Genomic DNA, 20,995 nt, shown 5'->3' with positions numbered 1-20,995 from the left:
TTGGGGGTGGGACACAATTACAAGAGGGAGTTTACCTAACAGCTGCAATCGGTGTAACCTAATTCTTTGTACCCTTAATAAATTTCAAACAATAAAAATAAAATGAATAATAAAATTGAAGATAGAACAAGGTGCTTTTATAAGATTGCTCAATGCTAATCCCATGAAGCCCAAAGATGGCTCAGAGAAGGTGTCCTTAGCTATGGATCATCCCCAGAATCTCTTAATTATGGGTGAAGCTCTTGATCTTGAAACCTATAAAGCAAAGAAAAAGAATGGAGAACCTCATGCACAGATGGTTAATTTGTGAAACTCTGAATACTTGAGTGTCACATCCAGGCTCAGTACTGGAAACTCAGTGCACAACAGGCTGACCTGCAGTCCACCTTATCCAGAGGATAAATTCCAAAGAAGTTTGCCTGCAAAGTCACCAGCCTAGAAGAATTTTTATGTCAAGATGGTTTTTACCACTGAGGAGTTTCTTCTGCATCCTATGTGGCCTCAGTTGCAGCAGCTGTTGTGCCTACGAAGATGATTCAAACCACTCTGAGCAATCTGGTTGTCAAAGGTGCAGACTTGATCATTCAGGAAACAAAACAAATACTCAGAATGCCCCAGAAGAGCTTGTCTTGCTCTGAGGAGTTCAAAGAATTGAGGGATCTGCCACTGAGTGGAGCCAGAAGCCTGTAGCATTTAGTCAAGACCATGACTACAGGGATTATGGGAAGCCCCAAACCTGCCATGCAGTCTGTATCGGCATTGGCCCTCTTAAAACAACAGAAGCAGGGCGGCACCTGTGGCTCAGTGAATAAGGCACTGGCCCCATATACCGAGGGTGACTGGTTGAAACCCAGCCCGGGCCAAACTCTAACCACAAAATAGCCGGGTGTTGTGGCGGGTGCCTGTAGTCCTAGCTACTCAGGAGGCTGAGGCAAGAGAATCGCTTAAGCCCAGGAGTTGGAGGCTGCTGTGAGCTGTGTGAGGCCATGGCACTCTACCGAGGGCCATAAAGTGAGACTCTGTCTCTACAAAAAAAAAAAAAAAAAAAAAAACAGAAGCAGCAGATGTTGGAGATGAGGGAAAGGAAATCAGAAGCTTTTTGGAGACAATTTCTCCAAGGCTCAATTGAAGTCAAGAGCCTGGCTCTGCCATCCTCATCTTAATAGCCCACTGCCCAATCTGCATAGATGGGGACTGAATTCCCCAGGCTGGAAGGAAGTCTGACCATGTGGATGACCAAGATTGGGTGTGGCAACTCAAAAAGAGATGACGTTCTCTTTTCTGATGAGTCACAACCACCAAAACCAAAACTGAGTGCTTTAGCAGAAACAAAAAACTTGGCTGCTATCACCAAATTAAGAGCAAAGTCCAGGTTTTTACAGAAACACACCAAAACAGCCTCTAAATGATACAAAAGGATTCCCAGTATACCGTGGGAGTGATGAAATGTGTAGAAAAGAACACCATGTTTTCTTCCCAAGATGAGGATGAATTGGAGCCTGCCATGAAGAAAAGGAGAGAGCAGTTTGCCTGACTGGAATCTGAGTAATTTCAGGAAATTCTAAAAGTAAAGTCAAAGTGCACAGGTGTCCTGAAAGAGGCTGAGGCTGAGCTGCATAAATGCTATTTTGAGGCACTGGTGAAAAAAGAACAAATGGAAGAAAAGATGAGAAACATCAGAGAAGTGAAGTGTCTGGTCGTGGCATGCAAGATGGGCACCTACTCCCATCTCCATGTGCTGGAGACCTGTGTCAATGAGCAGCACGACCTCCACTGGCTCAATGGCATGAAAAAGTTTTTCAAGTGTCCCTGTGGGGACAGACTCCCACACAAGCACTGCATTAATCGTGGCCTCTAAAAAAAAGGGAGGGAATGCTAAAAGAAAACTCTGGTCCATAGATCAGAGGAGAAATTTTGTTACCAAGAGGAGAACACACCAAATTTCTAAATAGCCTCAAATAACCCTAAAGTCATTTGCCTCAATCTTTTTTTTTCTTCATGTGGCTCTGGAAAGGCCTAGGATGGACTCCGGATTGCCTTTGTTTCTGACTGACACCAGCAAAAACCCATGCTGGTTAAGCCCATAAGCCTTGTCTGCTTATTTCTGCAGTTGTGTGGGCTTGACACCAAATTTAACATTGATGTTTAAGTGGAAAACCAGAATATTGTCTTCCCTGTTCTCACTACAGTATTGTGGCAACATTACAGCTTTCACAGAAATTTTTGGCCCCAAACTGGAAGGTAAACCAAGAGGTGTGTTTCTGTACCTCTTGGTTATACACTCCTTTACCTCAATGAAGTTCTAGTGTTACATGGAGATAAAAATATACATTGTATAATGACATTAACAATAGCATCATTGTGATTTTACGAGATACTCTAAATTATCAGAGGTATAACCTTTATAGTTTAGACAAGGGAAATTTTGATTATGTACAATAGAAAAATAAAAGATTACTGCTTTCACAGAAATTTTTGGCCCCAAACGGGAAGGTAAACCAAGAGGTGTGTTTCTGTACCTCTTGGTTATACACTCCTTTATCTCAGTGAAGTTCTAGTGTTACATGGAGATAAAAATTTACATAGTATAATGGCATTAACAATAGCATCATTGTGATTTTATGAGATACTCTAAATTATTAGAGGTATAACCTTTATAGCCTAGACAAGGGAAGATTTTGATTATGTACAATAGAAAAATAAATGATTGACAGTTTATTTCAGATAACACTTTTTTGTATTATAAATTTATAAAGCTTGAAAACCACGTTTCTTTGTACCAATAGTGTCATGGACGTGTATTGTGTGCTCAATAAGTATTTGTTGAGTACATGAATAAATAGTTGAATAGATAAATTAGTGCTGATGATGAATTTTCTTAGAAAAATTTTTCTTAGAAAAGTTTCTTAGAAAAATAAGTTTTGAACTTGTTGAAAGTAGGTTTCTCTAATTGCCTAGATACAACAATATGAAGGCTTTTAGTTTTTAAAAAATATGTGAGATTTAGAAAATTTTATTTATAATTATGGCCATAAATAGAATGATTATATGGATTTATCTACTATCCTATCATTTAAGAGCAGTTGACAATAAATTTGATTTTCACAACAGGCTATGAAGCTCATGTGTTGGAGCCAGAATTCTGGGGTTTGAATGTGTGGTCTCTACTGACCATCTGTATGTGGTGGGCAAATTACTTGGTGTTCTGAGCCTAGTCTCCTCCTTTATAAAACCATACAGGATGATAACATCTCTAAAACAGTAGCTACATCACAAAGCTCTTGTAAGGATTCACATTAATTAAATACATGTACAGTGTTTTAAGTACTACATAGTAAGGACATAGTAAGTTGTGAAAATGCAGATGAAAAACATTATTATTATTGTTCTGTTTTAAAGACAGAGTCTCACTTTGTAACACTTGGTAGAATGCTATGGTGTCACAGCTCACAGCAACCTCAAACTATTGGGCTTATGCGATTCTCTTGCCTCAGCTTCCCAAGTAGCTGGGACTACAGGCCCCGACCACAATGCCTGGCTATTTTTAGTGACAGTGTCTCACTCTCGCTAAGGCTAGTCTTGTACTCATGAGTTTGGGCAGTTCACTGCCTCTGTTTCTCAGAGTCCCGGGATTGCAGGTGTGAGCCACTGCTTCTGGTCTTGAATTTAACATTATTAATATTATTACAAAAAGAATTTCCCTCATATAAGTATGTTAGAAAAATAATGCAAATAAGTCTTAGTGCCTATAAATGACCATGTTTATTAAAAAGGAGAGTGACAAACACCTGGTATATTTCTATCAAATAATGCAAGTATGATTGTCCTTTCTCTTTTTCAGAAAGCTTGATCTAAATGTAATTCTTTGTTAGGATGTTATGTAGTAAGTTTTCTTCGTCTCTTAATGTTACTGTTTATACTTCAATCCCTCTTGTAGAAAATGATTAATTTTACATTATGTATTAAAAACCCTAAAAACTCTATAAGTAGGAGAAATAAATGACAAATGCAGATATTTTATTAAACAGCAATTGTTTTAGATATTTTGCATTTGTATATTTCCTATTTGCTAAAAGGAATTATTTGTGTTTTTTAGGCCTACAAAGAGAACATCTAAGAAAAAGAACAAGGTATTATTAAAAAATCATCAAACATGTCATTATTTGAAAATATAAAGTTAAAGTAAAAAACAGAGTCTTTTGCTATAAAGACATTTCCTTTAAAAACTGATTAAGGAACCATAGCCATAGGTAAAAGTGTCATCCTTTTAGCACACATCAGTACTTTACAAAATATCTGTGGTTTTGCTCATATAAAAAATAGATAATTTTTTTTTCATTCCTGAGATACTTTATGAAGAAGAGTATTTTCCATCTCCATCCATGTAAACATAAAAGAGGTAAAGTGGTAGAAATAATCAACACATTGAATCCCGAAATGGCATAAATGTGTTTATGATCTATGTACAAATGAATTAATAAAAAAAAAAAAGAAAAGAAAATGGATAACTACCACTTCTGTACATTTAGACTATGCTGTAAACATTTGGGGGACATTTTGAAGCACTGTTCTTTATTTTATAGGTGAAAAAACAAATACACACTATGGATGACCATGATGACGTAACCTGGTCATCTGAGGGAGACTCAGAGGATTATGAGTTGCCTTCTGTTAATTATAAGAATTTGACATTTCTTGCTAAACAACATGGAAAGCACTATAAAGGTAGGACCACTGCATGAGTGTAAGGCCTTTTTATGTGTCCTACAGTAGCATATGCATTGCTTAGCACTGCACCATTAAGCACAGAAGTGTTATGGTGACATTAATCTCAGAAATGTGCTTTATGTTCATATACAATGAGAACTAGAGTATGTTGTGAACTCTCAGTCAAAGAGCTCTGACAATCCCACTGTACTTCTCTCAGTGTGAATGACACCCCCGGTGTGTTGCTGACCCTACTTCTCTCTTACGCTTTCCCAAGATCAGGTTGCCATTATCTCCCACTCGGAATGCTAGGGTAACCTTGGAACTGCTTTCCTCACAACCCCATCTCCTGAGGCCATGCTCTACTCTGCAACCATTATATATATCATCAAGCCTCTGTGAGTTGACCTCCCAAGAGACTATAACGAACTGGTCAACACATGGAGATGGCCAACATAAGTAACTAGGCCTACTGTACAGATACGTATGTGTGGTGCATGTGTGGTCAACTTGAGGTCAAATTGAGGTGGTCAATGCAGGGCGGTGGTCAACTATGGAGGGTCTACTGTACTTTTAAAAATGAGGATCCCATTGTGTTAAAAATCCTTGTTGAAAATACATTTACCACTTCTCATTATTATAAGATTAGAGATCTCAACTCTAGCATTATCCTGCTAGAGTTGTGTCTGGCTGTTCTTTCTCTGTGTGTTTCGGTCACTATCTTAGGTGTTTGTTCCTGCTTTCAGTGGCTTTAGAGAGGCGTAATTAGTATATGATCAACTGTGCACATTTCTAATGTACAATATTGTAAGTTTTGAAACATACAAGTGAACCCATGGCCATAATAAGAGAGTTAACATATTCATCACCCACAGCACTCTCCTCCTGGCGTTTTGCATTCCCTTATTTTAGAACCTGCTAAGTTACTTTCCATAGTATTCATAGTATTTGTACCATTTTCCATTCCTGACAGCAGTCCATGACAGTTCCATTCTCTGCATCTTCACACTCAGTATATCATTGTTTTTAATTTTAGACATTCTGATGTGTATGCATTGTGCATACTATTTTGGTTTCAATACACAGCATCCTAATGACTCATAATGTTGAGCATCCTCCCATGTGCATATTTGCCATCTGTACATCTTCGATGAGCTATCTTTGCAAATTTCTTGCCATTTAAAAAATTAGACTGTTCTTCTCTTTGTTGAGTTTTAAGAGTTCTTTATATATTCTGGATACAGTTTCTTTACTAGCTTTGTTTTTTGCAAGGACTCTTTCCTGGTTTGCATTCCAAGGAATGTTTCCAAACATTCCAAAAACTGTTTCCCAGTTTTCATTTTTAATAGTATTCCAATGAATTCTGTTTTATCTGTTTGTTTAATTATGGCATCTCCACGTCCCTCTCTCTCCAGACACCACTCTCTCTCTGCAGCCCCCTGCTTCCTCAGTAGTCACTGTTTGTGATGCCATCTAGAGGTCTACACAATGCCTGGGGCTCTCTGGGAATTCACCAAACACTCTGAGCTCTGCAGGGGGTAGACTTTCAGGCAGCCAGGCTCTGGGCAAAGGGTTAACTGTGCATTCAGAGTTTTAGGGAAAATATTTGATTGCTTTTATGACCAGTAGGATGGCACCTAAGCTCATAGGTGGGACCTCCCTGGAAGAGGAAGTACATTAAGGGAAAAGGATTAGGTGGCATGATTCAGGTTGGTCAAATGATACAATTTCTGGAGAGGGTGCATGGGTGGCAAGGGCCTACGTATTATGGGGTGAAGTGGTAGAATGGTTCTGGGCGAGTGAATTTGAACAGTCCCTGCCCTGAGTCTCCAAGGCAGCTACTGCTGCTGCCACAGATAGTGGGAGCCCAGAGAGCTGCTGGGTTTGTGCCTGATTAACTATCTAGCAGGAGAATGATCATGGAGGTGGTCACTGCCAAAGTGAAAGGTTTGCTTCCAGAGGAGATAATGGACACTGGTATAACTTCAGTTGGTGACCATAGTATTGAAGCTGGGGAAGACCCAATTCCCATAGAGACAGAAGTGGAAGAAATTGTCAACATAAATTTTACTGGTGGCTCTACAGCCATGCCTATTTCCACGGAACCAATCACAGTGGACAGTAAGCACACTAACCAAGTTACAGTGAATGCCATAATTCCTAAGGCAGATTGTAACACCACAGTGAAACCAGCTTTTCCAAGTGGCATTCACAAATTTGGTGCTCAGACTCCTATGACTATATCAGTCCATCATATTATGTTAAACAAAGTATCACAGACAGCTGATGTTAAACTGGTAGTCAGAAACTTAAACCAGATGAACAGAAGTTAATTTTAACCACTTTGGTTAAGTCCCGTTCTAGAACTACCCCATAGCCAACTACAACAGACTCAAAAAGTTACAACTGAGGCCCAATCATGAGATACTAAGTTACCACTGTAGCAAATTAAAATAGTTAATTATGGGAAGAAGGCCAGAGGTGAAACCTGTCATTGGAGTCTCAGCACTGACCCCAGGAAGTTAACAGATGACATGTAACACATGTCCTTGGTGTTATAGACCAAACAGTAAAAAACACTACAGATTGCTAAGAAGCCTCAAATACCAACCTCTGGTTTGGTAATCAAGAAGCTGATCTTTGCAAAACCAAGTAATAGGAAAGCAGTTACAGGACAGACAACTCAAGTATCACCTCCAGTCATTGCAGGTAGGGTTCTTTCACAGTCTATTCCCAGAACTCCATCAAAGACCACAACAATATCTGAAAGTGGTTTTATTGGATCGCCTTTAAATTATACAACACAGACACTAAAGAAAATAGCCATATCTCCTTTGAAATCACCAAATAAGGCAGTGGAATCAACTGTGCAGACCATCACTGTTAGGGGAGTAAGCACATCAAAGTTTAAAGCAATTACACCTCTGGAAACTGCTCTCAGTGTCCGGAAGATTCAGTTACCTGGAAACAAGTTTTATTATATCTGACTTGTTACTGCCTCACAACCAGTAGCTCACCCCAGCCAGTTAGTCAGAATCCCAGTACAAACACTCGACCTTTTCAGCAAGCAAAGCCATTGGTTGTGAATACTACCACAGTGCAGATGTCCGTTCCAATTATCTTGCCTTAGGTTGTCAAACAAGTTGCTCCCAACCAATCAATCCAACTTCACAAATCATAACTACCAGCCACCCACAGGACCGGCTCATCATGCCTGCCGCAACACTGCCACAGATTCAGCCCAACCTCACCAATGGACCACTAGGCCTTGTCCTGGCAGTGTCTTGGCCCCAACTCTGGGAACAGGGATTGTGGGCTATGCTGTGCTTCCAGCTCAGTACTTTAGTCAGCTACAGCAGTCTTCATATGTGTGTATAGCAAGCTATTCTAACTTCGTTGGAATATTTGGTATCCAGATCCAGTCGAGGCTTCCATTCAAAGGCATAATCCCATCTGTGTCTTCCATTGGGCATAGAAAGCCCTGTAAGTGTGAATATCACTGTGTTTGGCATTATATTCTGATTGCTTTGCAAATAGTGAATTTTACAACAACCACAATTGTACTAGTTATTATAACAATTTGGAACATGAAAATGAAAGGCAAAAAGCAATAAAAGCATGCCTTGACAGAAATCCAGAAGGCTTCAAGCCTAAGATAGGGAAAGGAAAGGAGGGAGAATCAGATTGACATCATAGCAAAGGATGTAATTGCAAATGATCAGGCTGTCTTAAAAACTATTGTGAATGCTATGAGGCAAAAATAATGTGTTCCTCAATATCCAAATATAATGGGTGTAAAATTTTGAGAAAGCCCAGAAAGAAAGACATTGATGCACTTGGCAGAGGCAGCTGAAGTAAGAGTACAGCAACAAACAGCAGCAAAAACTAAGTTGTCTTCCCCAATTTCAGACTACTTTAGTAGGCCAAACCAACTTTGAATAGTGGATGAGGAAAATTGTTGTTTACAGTCGTGACTAAGGAAGTAGCTGAAGCCATGTGTGACTACCTTCTTGCCCAGACAGAGCAGGCAGACAAGAAGGGAAAATAAAAATCAGCAGCTGAAAGAGTAATAGGAACACATTTATAAGAGGGACTTTGCTTGACAAGTGCAATTAGTGTAACCTGGATGTTTGTACGCTCAATGAATCCCCAAAAATAAAAAAAGAAAAGGATTTGGATGAGGTTTGATGAGCATCGTTAACTTAGCAGGAAAAGCAAAATATGACCCCTGTGCCATGAATTGCTAGCTCTTGTACAAAAGACTGATAAATGGTACAGTACAGAAAATTTAAGGTGCAGGGACACTTGATTTTTTGGAAAATTGTTTAACAATTACTGTGTTTTAATTCACTTCTTGTTTTAAGAGACTTCAAATTATAACATTGAAAGGGAAGAGATTTAAAATGAGGAAATTAGTACATTTTAAATCTTAGTTAAATCTGCTTATGGCCTAAATTAAACTTTTCTTTCTTGTATTATATAGATTTTTCATTGGCTTAGGTTTTTAAACAGTTAGATGGTCTATTCTTCTGATTCTATTGACAAAGAATATTTATAAATTACTATAATTTACAATGTGTGGTGTCACATGATTTTTCTCGGTAGAGAAAGTCAAAGTACCAGTGGTTGTTAACCAGTCATCCTTTGAGTATGATTTAGAGCGTATTCAGACAGAATCTCTAACTTAAAAAATTCTTGAGAAACATTCAGATGGCCTTTTGTGTTTAGAAAGCACCATATTTTAAAGAAAAATCAAGTTTTAAGGTGGATTCTGGAATAATAATATCTTGTTGTTAATTTGGGAATGTCAGAAGGGAACCCTCAGGCACACTCTTAAAATTAAGAGGGGGAGAGGGATAGGGTGAGTGGAGGGAGGGTAGTATAAATGTCTAAACACATAACTAAGAAAATGTGGTGAAGGCTATATTAACCAGTTTGATGAAAGTATTTCAGATTGTGTACAGAACCAGCACACTGTACCCCATAGTTGCATTAATGTACACAGCTATGATTCAATAAGAAAAAAATAAACATATAAAATATTAAGGGGGGCAGCACCTGTGCCTCATTGAGTAAGGTGCTGGCCCCATATACCGAGGGTGGCAGGTTCAATCCTGGCTCTGGCCAAACAGCAACAAAAAAATAGCCCGGCATTATAATGGGCACCGGTAGTCCCAGCTACTCTGGAGGCTGAGGCAATAGAATCACGTAAGCCCAAGAGCTTAAGATTGCTGTGAGCTGTGACACCACTGCACCCTACAGAGGGTGAAAAGTAAGACTCTTTCTCTAAAAAAAAAAAAAATTAAAAAAGACAGTAAATGATAAATGATACTTAGAGAATTAACAATGTGTTTCTATGATAAGGAATGGCCAACAAAGACTCCATTTTCTCTCAAAGAGGTGGCATGTATTTGAAATAATAAATTGTCAAAGTGTTTACTGGGTGCTTTGCAAATAAGAAGTGTATATAAGAAGTAAACTTATCATGTAGTGATTTTATAGAACCTCACATAATTATCAAGTATAAAATTTAGCCTAGATGAAGAAATAAAGAATAAGGAAGCTGTAAGAAATGAATTTGGAGAAGGATTTTTCATCTATACAAATATTTCTCTTTGTAAACTTTTGAACTAAGAAGTTTCAAATCAATACATGACTCTTACTTGATTTACTGAAATGGGCTTCCCAACAAAGCCTTCAAAATTATAATGGGAAAAATTCTTTTTATAACAGTAGTCAGGCATGTTTCCATTGCTCTATTGGTTTGTTTTTATAATGGAAGTTTAATGTAGCATGATTTTACTGAGTTATTTGGGTAAGCGGAAGGTATGAGTATAATTACTCAAATAATCTAAATCATTTTCAGTAATTCTAAAACTCTGAATTTAGGAGTGTGTTGTAATGGGACTCTTGGTTTATAACAATAAAAAGACCATGTTGGAATTCAGTAATTTTGTTAGGTACCTTAATCCTCAGTAATTATTCATGTATGATTATTGCAGTTCCTAAAGGGACTCTATAGTGTTTCTGTATGTAGTGAGAATATACGTTCATATGAACGGGCCTGATATAGGCAGTAGAAACTAAGTGATCCAAAAGAGGATTCCATTATTCAATAAACAGAATCCTTCCTTTTGAAATTTGGATTTATAAAATTATAGGGCATTGACTTTAAGTATAGATAGTGCACACATTCTTAGCACCTCAATCTAGTATGTTTAATTAAAATTTTTATAAATGTAAATTAGCGTAAGATGATAAAATAATGTCTAGTCAACTTATTTTCAACAAATCGGAATATGTTTTTGGTCTAGGCCTAAATTTTGTTCATTTTGCAAATATTCTGTATTAATTCTAATTGCACATTTGTGATGTGTATTTCTATACAGTGTGAAGAAAATGTGAAATTTTGTTTACAATTGTAGATTATATGTGGTGGCATTGTTTAAGAGTGTTTGCTTATAGAAATTTTGAGGTGCAATCAAATGCTACCAGTTTTTTCTGATTTTCAAGAAGCTTTGTAAAATACTAAGCCATTTCCTTCCTCTGTACTGAACATTTTGTATTTAAGCATTTGCATCAAATTGCTGAACAAAAGAAGTAGCTATATTAATTCAACAATTTTAAAAAATACTTGAAGAGGGTTGGGCATATAATTTTTTAGCTCTAATTCTATCACAAAGTAGAAAGATTAAATTTATATTTGTTAGAGCTATTCAAAGAATACAATTTTCTACACTGTAGAAACAGGACAGCCAATTAGTAATACAAAAAAATTTAACTTTTATACTGTCTTAAATCAATTTCATTTTTTTTTAATGTTAAGGATTCATTGAGAGTACATGAAACCAGGTTACACTGATTGCATTTGTTAGGCAAAATCCCTCTTGCAATCCTATCTTGTCCCTAAAAGGTGTGGAACACACCAAGGCTCCACCTCCCCCTCCTCCCCGCTTCTACTATTCTTTTCCCCACACCTCCCTCCTTTCTCTCTCTGCTCTCCACTTTCCCTACCCCCACCATGTCCTTAATTTCATTAATTGTCCTTAAATTAAAATTGAGTACACAGGAAAAAAAAGTAATTTCTTAGTGCAAAGTGGAACAGGGCATTACAAAGGTGGCAAGAATATAAAGTGAGCTCCCAGTTTCAAAATGTGTCAGAGACAGAGAGCACATACCCTCGCTGCTCCCATGTTCCTCACTGTTAGGGAGGCATGAAAGACTGAAGTCTCTGATCATGCAGAGGTGTGTTTCATCTAACACAGAGGAAAGGAAGCATAGGATCAGGCACAAATGTCTATAATTCAGTGTCATATAAACTATTTTACTTTATTGAACAGTAGTATCATATACTTCACAATAAGGAAGCTAGAATGGAGAGAAGAGGGTTAGTTATGAAGATATATTGGAAAGTATAGCCTGATAAAAAGTCCATCAGAAACTTGATGATTTGTGATGCCTTTTCATCTTGGAGTATGTTACACGGAGGGACTGGTGGTGAGATTCTAAAGGGGAAGCTCAGGTAAGGAAATGTGGACGCAAATCACTGCAGACCAGAGCTTCTCAAACTTTCTGATATCTCCTGGATACCTGGTTAAAAATGCACTTTGTGATTCAGTAGGTCTAGGTATCTTCATTTCTAACACACACAAGTGACGCTGAGGCTGCTGGTCCTTGGATCCCCATGAGTAGCAAGGGTATACACTTGCCTATAGAGAAATCTGGAAAAAAAGCCTGGAAGAACAGTTTCACCATAGCAGGATCAAGAAAAGGCATTATTTTGCTCTTATTTCTGAGCATGAGTTTAGCTGGAGGAGAAGGAGCAAAGAAACAAAGAAATCAAGTTATAAATGTGAGATCGTTTTGCTAAATGAAGAGGGAAGAAATGGCAGAAATAATCCATGAAAACAATGGAAGACCACAGGGTTACAGAATACTTTTTGAAGGGAAGAGACATTCTGGGTAGGGAAAGAGAGTGGAAAGAAGAAAGTTAACTAGGTAATTTTGTAGTTAATGATGAGGAAACTTGAGAGTACTGACCAAGGTGGATTTAGGAAACTGGCAGTCACACAAGATAGATTGTTGCTGCCCCAGAGATCACTAGAAGCAGGAGAGTGCTGGAATTGTGGTAAAGCAGAGAGATGCATGTCTCCTCTTCACAAATGCCAGGCATCAGAGATGCATGTTGCATTGATATTACGTTATCAAATAAGACTAATTTGCATACAAGCAGTGGCTGCTTTTTTAATACAGATTTTCTGTTCTATAAAATGACTATTTTCCAAAGATCTTAAAAGATTAGTAGGATATACCAAAGGAAACTAATTTTATAAAAATGTAATTATCTTCCATGAGTTGGCAATTATGAATTGAGCTGCATTGAACAATCTGGTGCAAATATCTTTATTGCCAAATGACTTTTGGTCCTTTCGATATACACCTAGAAGAGGAATTGCAGGATCAAAAGTCAGGTGTACATTTAGATCCCTGAGTGTTCTCCAAACTTCCTTCCAAAAGGAATGTACTAGCTTGCATTCCCAGCAGCAGTGCAAAAGTGTTCCCTTTTCTCCACAACCACGCCAACATCTAGAGTTTGGGGATTTTGTGATGTTAGATGGTATCTCAGAGTAGTTTTTGTTTGCATTTCTCAGATGATTAAAGATGGTGAGCATTTTTTCATGTGTCTGTAGACCATCTGCCTATCTTCAGAGAAGCTTCTGTTCATGTCTCTTGCCCACAATTAAATGGAATCACTTTTTTTTTCTTCTTAGTCATATGTTTGAGTTCTCTGTGGATTCAGGTTATTAGACCTTTGTCAGAAATATAACTTGCAAAAATCCTCTCCCATTTTGACGCTATTTGCTTTATTTACTGTTTTCTTGGCAGTGCAGAAACTTTTTAATTTGATCAGATCTCAGTAATGTATCTTTGATGTTGTTTCAATTGCTCGGGGTGTCCTCTTCATCAAATATTCTTTCAGGCCAATTTTTTCAAGCATTTCCCTGCACTCTCTCAATGAATTTTTTATAGTTTCATGTCTTAAGTTTAAGTCCTTTAACCAGTGAGAGTCAATATTTGTTAGAGGAGAAAGGTGTTGGTCCAGTTTGAGTCTTTTACAGGTTGCCAGCCAGTATACCAGGGAATACTATGCAGCATTAAAAAAAAAATGGAGACATTACCTATTTTATGTTTACATGGTTGGAGCTGTAAAATACTCTTCTTAGTAAAGTATCTCAGGAATGGAAAAAAAAATCTAACGTACTCAGTGCTACTGTGAAACCAATTTATAATCACTCACACTTGTATATGAAAAATGAAACACAACTTTAGCCTAGAATGAAGGAGGGAAGGGGAGGGAGAAGAGAAAGGAGGGAGATGGGTTGATGGAGGGAGGGTTAGTAGGGGGATCACACCTATGGAGCATATTGCAAGTACAAGTTGGATCTATCAGGTGTAGAACACAAATGTCTTAATGCTGCAATTGGGGAAATGAGGTGAAGGTTATGTTGATTAGTAGGATGTAAGCACTCCAGTTTGTACCAATAATCAACACATGGAATCCCATTTGGCATAAATGTACTTATGATCTATGTACAAGTGACTTAATTAAATATATATGTGTGTATATATATTTATGTATTCATGTTTTTTTCAAAACTTTCTTATTTTTACCAAATATTGCTTTTATTTTGAAATGTAAAAGGTTATTAATTTCATATAATTCTGTGAGATCTCAATTTTTTTTCTTTTTGGATAAATGTTTTGATACTTGAAATGTATTGTTCATAATTTCTTTGATGTATTTTATATGTCCTTAGGTGAGTGGGTAATGAAACTCTTAGATGGCAATAGTAGATGGTAGAAGAAATGTAGGTGTATCTGCAGCTTACATGGATATGGAACAAAGAGAATGTTTATATTAACTATTATTCTACAAGTGTACATCCATGCTGCTCTATTAAAAATACTTTCTCTAAGAGAAATATATTATAGATTCAACCCTACTGTCATTAGAAGTGTGTCCTTTATAAATAACAAAACAAAGATCAGATGATTACTTACGTGCATAAATGATGCTTTTGTGTCGCATTAAAGCTATGCTAAAGGCTTCTGCCATCAGTCTTGTCATTTGTTCTCTCAGGGGTATGATTTGCTCCTCTGATTAAAGACACCATTCACATTGCCATATGCGCACTGCCGTGTTTGAGTGGTTTTCCTCTGAAATACTTTGGAAATCTTAAGTGGATGTTGTACTAAATGTATGTTCCCTTACTTTTCTTTGTTTATTTCTGTCATATTGCTTTCCACATCAAACTGTTCGAATGCTTTTTTATATATATTCATATATATAGTGTGTGTGTATATATATATATATATGAATGATAGTCATAATGGCTTTTGTATTATATAGGTGTATCCACAGATATTTATTGTATTGTTTATTAATATTTAAAAAATTAAAATACAAAACCAAGATTTATATGTTCATTTATTTTATAAAAACATGCATCCTATATGGGACACTGATATTTGATATCCAAAATATTTCCATAAACATTCACTTATTTCAGGCCCACATTGCCTTTATTTTCCAATATGTCCTTGTAATTCATTTTCTGCCATTCACTTGTGTTGTTCTGAAATTCATCTTCCATATAGAGTTTAGAGTGATTTACTTAAGTGAAAATGGGATAATTAATATCTCTTTGAAATATTAACATCCAAGCGCCATGAAATTTCATAGAAGGATTTCTGCTATCCTTTCTTGTCGGCATTTTTTTCTGGCATTCCTGAGCTTCTAGAATGCCTGGCTCACCAATCCCTCTACTGCAGACAAATACATATACATATGTTTCTTCAGGAATTGTTTCCTCTCTCTCCTGCTTTCTGTCCTGCTCTCATTGTTTCCTGGCCCCTATGCCCTTTAATTTGGCTCATCTAACATTATAAGTATCAGCTCAGACATGATCTCTGAAAAACTCATTTTTGACAGTTTTATTTATATTCCTTCCAGCCAGAGCATCAGTAATTATTGAGTAAAACAGATAAAGACTGTTCCAGAAGTTTTGAAATATTGTGCTTATAGTCCAGGGGAAAGGGTAGAGACATGGCAAGAAACGACTTACAGTTTAGGTAGAAACACTGAAGTAGAGATGACACTAGAGTACTAAGGCCACCCTGAGGGAGAAGATGCCTATTTATCTGGAGAAACAGCAGGAATCAATGAAGGCTTCATGTTGCAGTCTAAGGCCTTAAAAGATAAAATAAAATTGTTATAATATCACAGTAAATCTTTTCACATGTAACAAACAGGATGCACAATGATGAAAATACAAAAAGTAACAGAAATTTGTGAATTATTATTATTATTATTATTTTTTTTTTTTAATTTGGCCGGGGCTGGGTTTGAACCCACCACCTCCGGCATATGGGACCGGCGCCCTACCCGCTGAGCCACAGGCACCACCCGAAATTTGTGAATTATTAATAAAACAACATGCACAACATGCTTTTCAAAGGTACTATTATGAAATAGAGAACAATCCACAATGTTATTTCATATGTGTGTATTGTATATTTAAATTCTGTTTTTCTTCTGACATTATGTGTGTATACATTAGGTGGAAAAATCTGTGAGTAAATCTGTGATATGTCTGTATTTGTTGAACCTAGTGACATCTAGTGCCCTCTGGGTTGTTTTGCAAAGTTTTGGATAATTAGAAGTATTTTATTTTATTTTTTTTTTTTACAGAAGTAAATATTTGGCTAAAGATTAAGCTTAACATAAACTCTCAATTTACACATAAATTACTTTTTTACCCCTTTTTATCAAACAATGTCAATTTTGTTGAACTGTGGTCCACTTAACTAAATGTATGGTCTATCAGTAGAGCCAGCCTTGCAGATGTCATCAGATGAAGAGAAAGAAAGTCATGAAGGAAATAAAAATAAACAGTCACAGGTATGAAACAATTTAATTTTAGATTTCTGATTTAATATTGCTTTCTTTTGCAATGGTATTTTGAATGGTATTTGCAATGTAGAATAGTCCAAATAAAAATATCTTCTGGACTAACATCTTATACTGAATAGGTCACAATTTAATATTTTCTTTAAAATATATTCTTAACTAGTTAAAATATTTAAAAATCCTGAAAACTCAGATAGCCTTTGTCTTTGGAATAGAGGTAAAGAATTTCTGGGCTTGGGATGGAGCAAGTTGGGGAACCAGAAAAATCATTCAGCTGAGTTCTCCTAGAACAACTGGGGAAAAAGAGAGAAACCAGCTGTACCTTACCCAGAGTACTAGCTAAGGGAGCACAGTGAGGAGGTGGTGAGAAGGATATAGCTTATGATCTGGAGAGGTGGAAATCTGATGAATTAGGTAAGTAATTGTGACTGGCTGGGATCAGCTGTCACAAACCTCTGTGGAAGGAAGCCTTTCTTGAACTTTCAGTTATTGGGGCAAGCTGTGTGTTGAGTGGAAAGCTTGGAAGAGAAGGCAAGCTCAAACAATAAACAGCCTAACCATATTCAAATGCTGGTTGGAGTGGATGTGCCATAGGTTTGTGCCTGGTGAGGCAGCTATAATGAGAAGTTCTCGGTCGCCAGGTGGCTGCCATTGTGGGAAGTCCTGACAAGGTCTTAGCAGGAGCCTAAAGCACTGTTGTCTTAATACCTTCTGCCAAGATCAGAACTCATCTATTGGGGCAGGCTGAGGGACTCCTGCAACCTACAGGAACTAGAGTCAGGGGGCACTGAGAAACCTGCCCCTGAAGGATTCTAGCCAGCTTTAAGATCCCAACTCAGCAGCATCTGAATGCTGAGAAAACAATCAGGTGATTGCCCAAGGCAATAATTTTGGAATTAGGATGACAGAGGTTGCTGCTGTGCTCTCTGTCTCCTAAAGAACCCACAGCACGACCTGATGCCCCAGAAACATACTGTCATCATGCAACATACTGTCATCAAGGGCAAGGACTTCTCTTTAAAACAAACGAGGTAGTGAGAAGTAAAAAGGAGCATAAGGAGGTAAACAAGAAGAAAGAACACATGAGGAGGAACCAATAGAAAAATTTAGGCAAACTGAAAAATAAGAACAGAGAATCCCCCGCAATGAACCATGAGGCACCTACTGCAGAAGACCCCATCTATAAAGAATTAGTTGACTTCTCTCAGAGCTGGAAAGATCCTCTAAACAGAAATTAAACAAAGATATAAGAGATTGAAATGAGACCCTAGAAAAACTGTGCTTGATAGATGTATATAGACCACTCCATCCCCAAAATAAGAATATACATTATTGTCATCATCCCATGAAACATTCTCCAAAATCATCTCATCCTGTGACAGAAAATGACACTCAACAAAATCAAAAGAATTGAAATTTTACCGGGCATCTTCTCAGAGCACAAGGCACTAAAAGTCAAACTCAACTTCAACAAAAACGTTCAACCTCACAAAAACGCATGGAAGTTCAACAACCTTATGCTGAATGACAATTGGGTGCTGGAAGAAATACAAAAGGAAATTATTAACTTCCTTGAGTATAACAACAATGAAGATACAAGCTAAAAAGAAACTGTGGGATACAGCAAAAGCAGAAAAAAAATACCACTTTAGAAGCCTATATTCAAAAAACAGAAAAAAAGAAAGATGGAGACTTTACCTTTTTCATGTTTATTACATGGATGGAGCTGGAACTTATTCTTCTTAGCAAAGTATCTCGAGAATGGAAAAAAAAGTATCCAATGTACTCAGCCCTACTATGAAACTAATTTATAGCTTTCATATGAAAGCTATAACTCAGTTATAATTTAAGAATATGGGAAAGGGGGAGAGGGAGGAGAAGGATGGGTGGAGGGAGAGTGATTGGTGGTCTCCTGTGGTGCATCTTAAAAGGGTACATGTGAAACTTAGTAAATGTAGAATATAAATGCCTTAACACAACTAAGAAAATGCCAGAAAGGCTATGTAAACCAGTGTGATGAATGTGTGTCAGTCTATAAAAGCAGTATATGGTGCCCAATGATTGCATTAATGTACACTGCTATGATTTAATAAAAAAAAAAAATTAATGTTCAAATAATGTACCTTGGTCAAAATTAAATCCAATTTATGTAATAATTGGTCACTAAATTGCCCTCAAAAGAGACACAGGTTGGTTGACTAAATAGAAAACCTCAGGCCAGACATCTGCTGCATTCAAGAGTCTCGTCTTTCCTTAAAAGATAAACATACACTAAAGGTGAAGGAATGGTCACCTTTAATTCAGGCAAATGGAAATCAGAAAAAAGTAGGTGTGGCAATTATATTCTCAGATACAATAGGCTTTAAACCAATCAAAGTAAGAAAAGATAATGATGGTCACTTCTTATTTCTTAAGGGCTACACTCAACATGATGAGATTTCAATTATCAACATTTATGCACCCAACCAGAATGCACCTCAATTTATAAGAGAAATTTTAGCTGACATGAACAATTTGATTTCCCCCTGCACCAAAATAGATGGAGACTTTAACACTCCTCTGGCAGTGTTGGATAGATCCTCACACAAAAAAGAAGCTAAGCAAAGAAATTTTAGAACTAAACTTAACCATTCAACATTTATATATAATAGACATCTACAGAACATTTCATCCTAATTAAACTGAATACACATTCTTCTCATCAGCCGAGGGATTATCCTCCAAAATTGATCACATCTTGGGTCACAAGTTTAACATCAGCAAATTTTAAAAAATATAATTCATTCCTTGTATTTTCTCAGACCATCATGGAATAAAAGTTGAACTCAGTAAAAACAGGAATCTTCACATGCATACAAAAACATTGAAATTAAATAACTTCATGTTGAATGATAGCTGGGTCATAGATGAGATTAAGAAGGAAATTACCAAATTTTTGGAACAAAACAATAATGAAGTCGCAAACTATCAGAACCTCTGGGATACCACAAAGGCAGTCCTAAGGAAAATATATAGTATTGCAAGCCTTCCTCAAGAGAATGGAAAGAGAGGAAGTCAATAACTTCATGGGACATCTCAAGCAACTGGAAAAGGAAGAAATTTCCAACCCTAAATCCAGCAGAAGAAAAAAAAGATAACTAAAATTAGAACAGAACTAAACGAAATTGAAAACCAAAGAATCGTACAACAGATCATCCAATCAAAGAGTTGTTTTTTGAAAAGGTCAATAAAATAGATAAACCTTTGGCTAACCTAACAAGAAGTAGAAGAGTAGAATCCCCTATTCATCAATCAGAAAAGATAAAGGCCAAATAACAACAGACTCCTCAGAAATCCAACAAATCCTTAATGAATAGTACATAAAACTCTACTCTCAGAAGTATGAAAATCTGAAGGAAAGAGATCAATACTTGGAAACATGCCAGCCTCCTAGACTTAGCCAGAAAGAAGTGGAAATGTTGAACAAGCGTATAACAAGCTCTGAAATAGCATCAAGTATAAGAAATCTCCCCCAAAAGAACAGCCCAGGACCAGATGGCTTCACATCAGAATTCTACCAAACCTTTAAGGAGGAACTAGTACCTATATTACTTAATCTTTTCCAAAACATACTAAAAGAAGGAATACTTCTCAATATATTCTATGAATTGAATATCATGCTTATATCTAAACCATAAAAAGACCCAACAAGAAAAGAAAATTAGAGACCAATATCTCTAATGAATATTGATGCAAAACTATTCAATAAGATCCTAGGAAACAATCCAATAACACATCAAACACATTATACACCACAACCAGGTGTGTTTCATCCCAGGGTCCCAAGGATGGTCCAGTATACATAAATTCATAAATACAATACATCACATAGACAAATTAAAAATCAAAGACCATATGATTCAATTGATGCAGAAAAAGCTTTAGACAATACCCAGCATCCTCTCTTGATCAGAACACTTAAGAAAATAGGTATAGAATTCACTGAATTCTTGAGACATCTTTTGGGTTACTGCTTGGAATTCTAATTTGATCAATTGATGCTTACTACTGGCTGCTTGAAGAATTTTTTTCATCTTGACTTCAGACAGGTTCATTACAATGTGTCTTGGAGAGGCTCTGTTAGCATTGAAATTACCCAGGGTTTGATATGCATCTGAAAGGGGTGTGTGGGGGTCTTTAGTGAAACTTGGGAAGTTTTCCTTTATGATAGTCTCCTGAATGGCTTCCATTCCTTTGGGGCAATCTTCTTCCCCTTTAGGAATCCCTATTCATATATTTGAATACTTCATGGAGTATTGTAGTTTTCTAAGCGCATGT

At 36.9% G+C, this 20,995-nt stretch overlaps 1 protein-coding gene and 2 pseudogenes across 1 annotated transcript in view; all 3 read left to right on the top strand.

Moving 5' to 3' along the window:
* Nucleotides 1-1,962, top strand: part of LOC128579474 (protein MCM10 homolog) — a 74,411-nt pseudogene extending 72,449 nt beyond the window's left edge.
* A 2,692-nt stretch (nucleotides 1,963-4,654) lies between these two features.
* The window catches only part of LOC128579472 (ankyrin repeat domain-containing protein 26-like), a 76,555-nt gene continuing 60,214 nt past the window's right edge, over nucleotides 4,655-20,995 (top strand). Inside the window, exons 1-2 of the mRNA XM_053581549.1 lie at nucleotides 4,655-4,725; nucleotides 16,599-16,669. Coding sequence (XP_053437524.1) covers nucleotides 16,613-16,669 — 57 coding nt within the window. The 5' untranslated portion in view covers nucleotides 4,655-4,725; nucleotides 16,599-16,612. The remainder of the gene's footprint in view (nucleotides 4,726-16,598; nucleotides 16,670-20,995) is intronic.
* LOC128579479 (protein lin-54 homolog) lies at nucleotides 6,600-8,954 on the top strand (annotated as a pseudogene).

The sequence above is a fragment of the Nycticebus coucang genome, unplaced genomic scaffold (assembly GCF_027406575.1).
Source record: "Nycticebus coucang isolate mNycCou1 unplaced genomic scaffold, mNycCou1.pri scaffold_57, whole genome shotgun sequence".
NCBI classification, from domain to species: Eukaryota; Metazoa; Chordata; class Mammalia; order Primates; family Lorisidae; genus Nycticebus; species Nycticebus coucang.
This window is presented reverse-complemented; position numbering and strand designations above follow the sequence as displayed.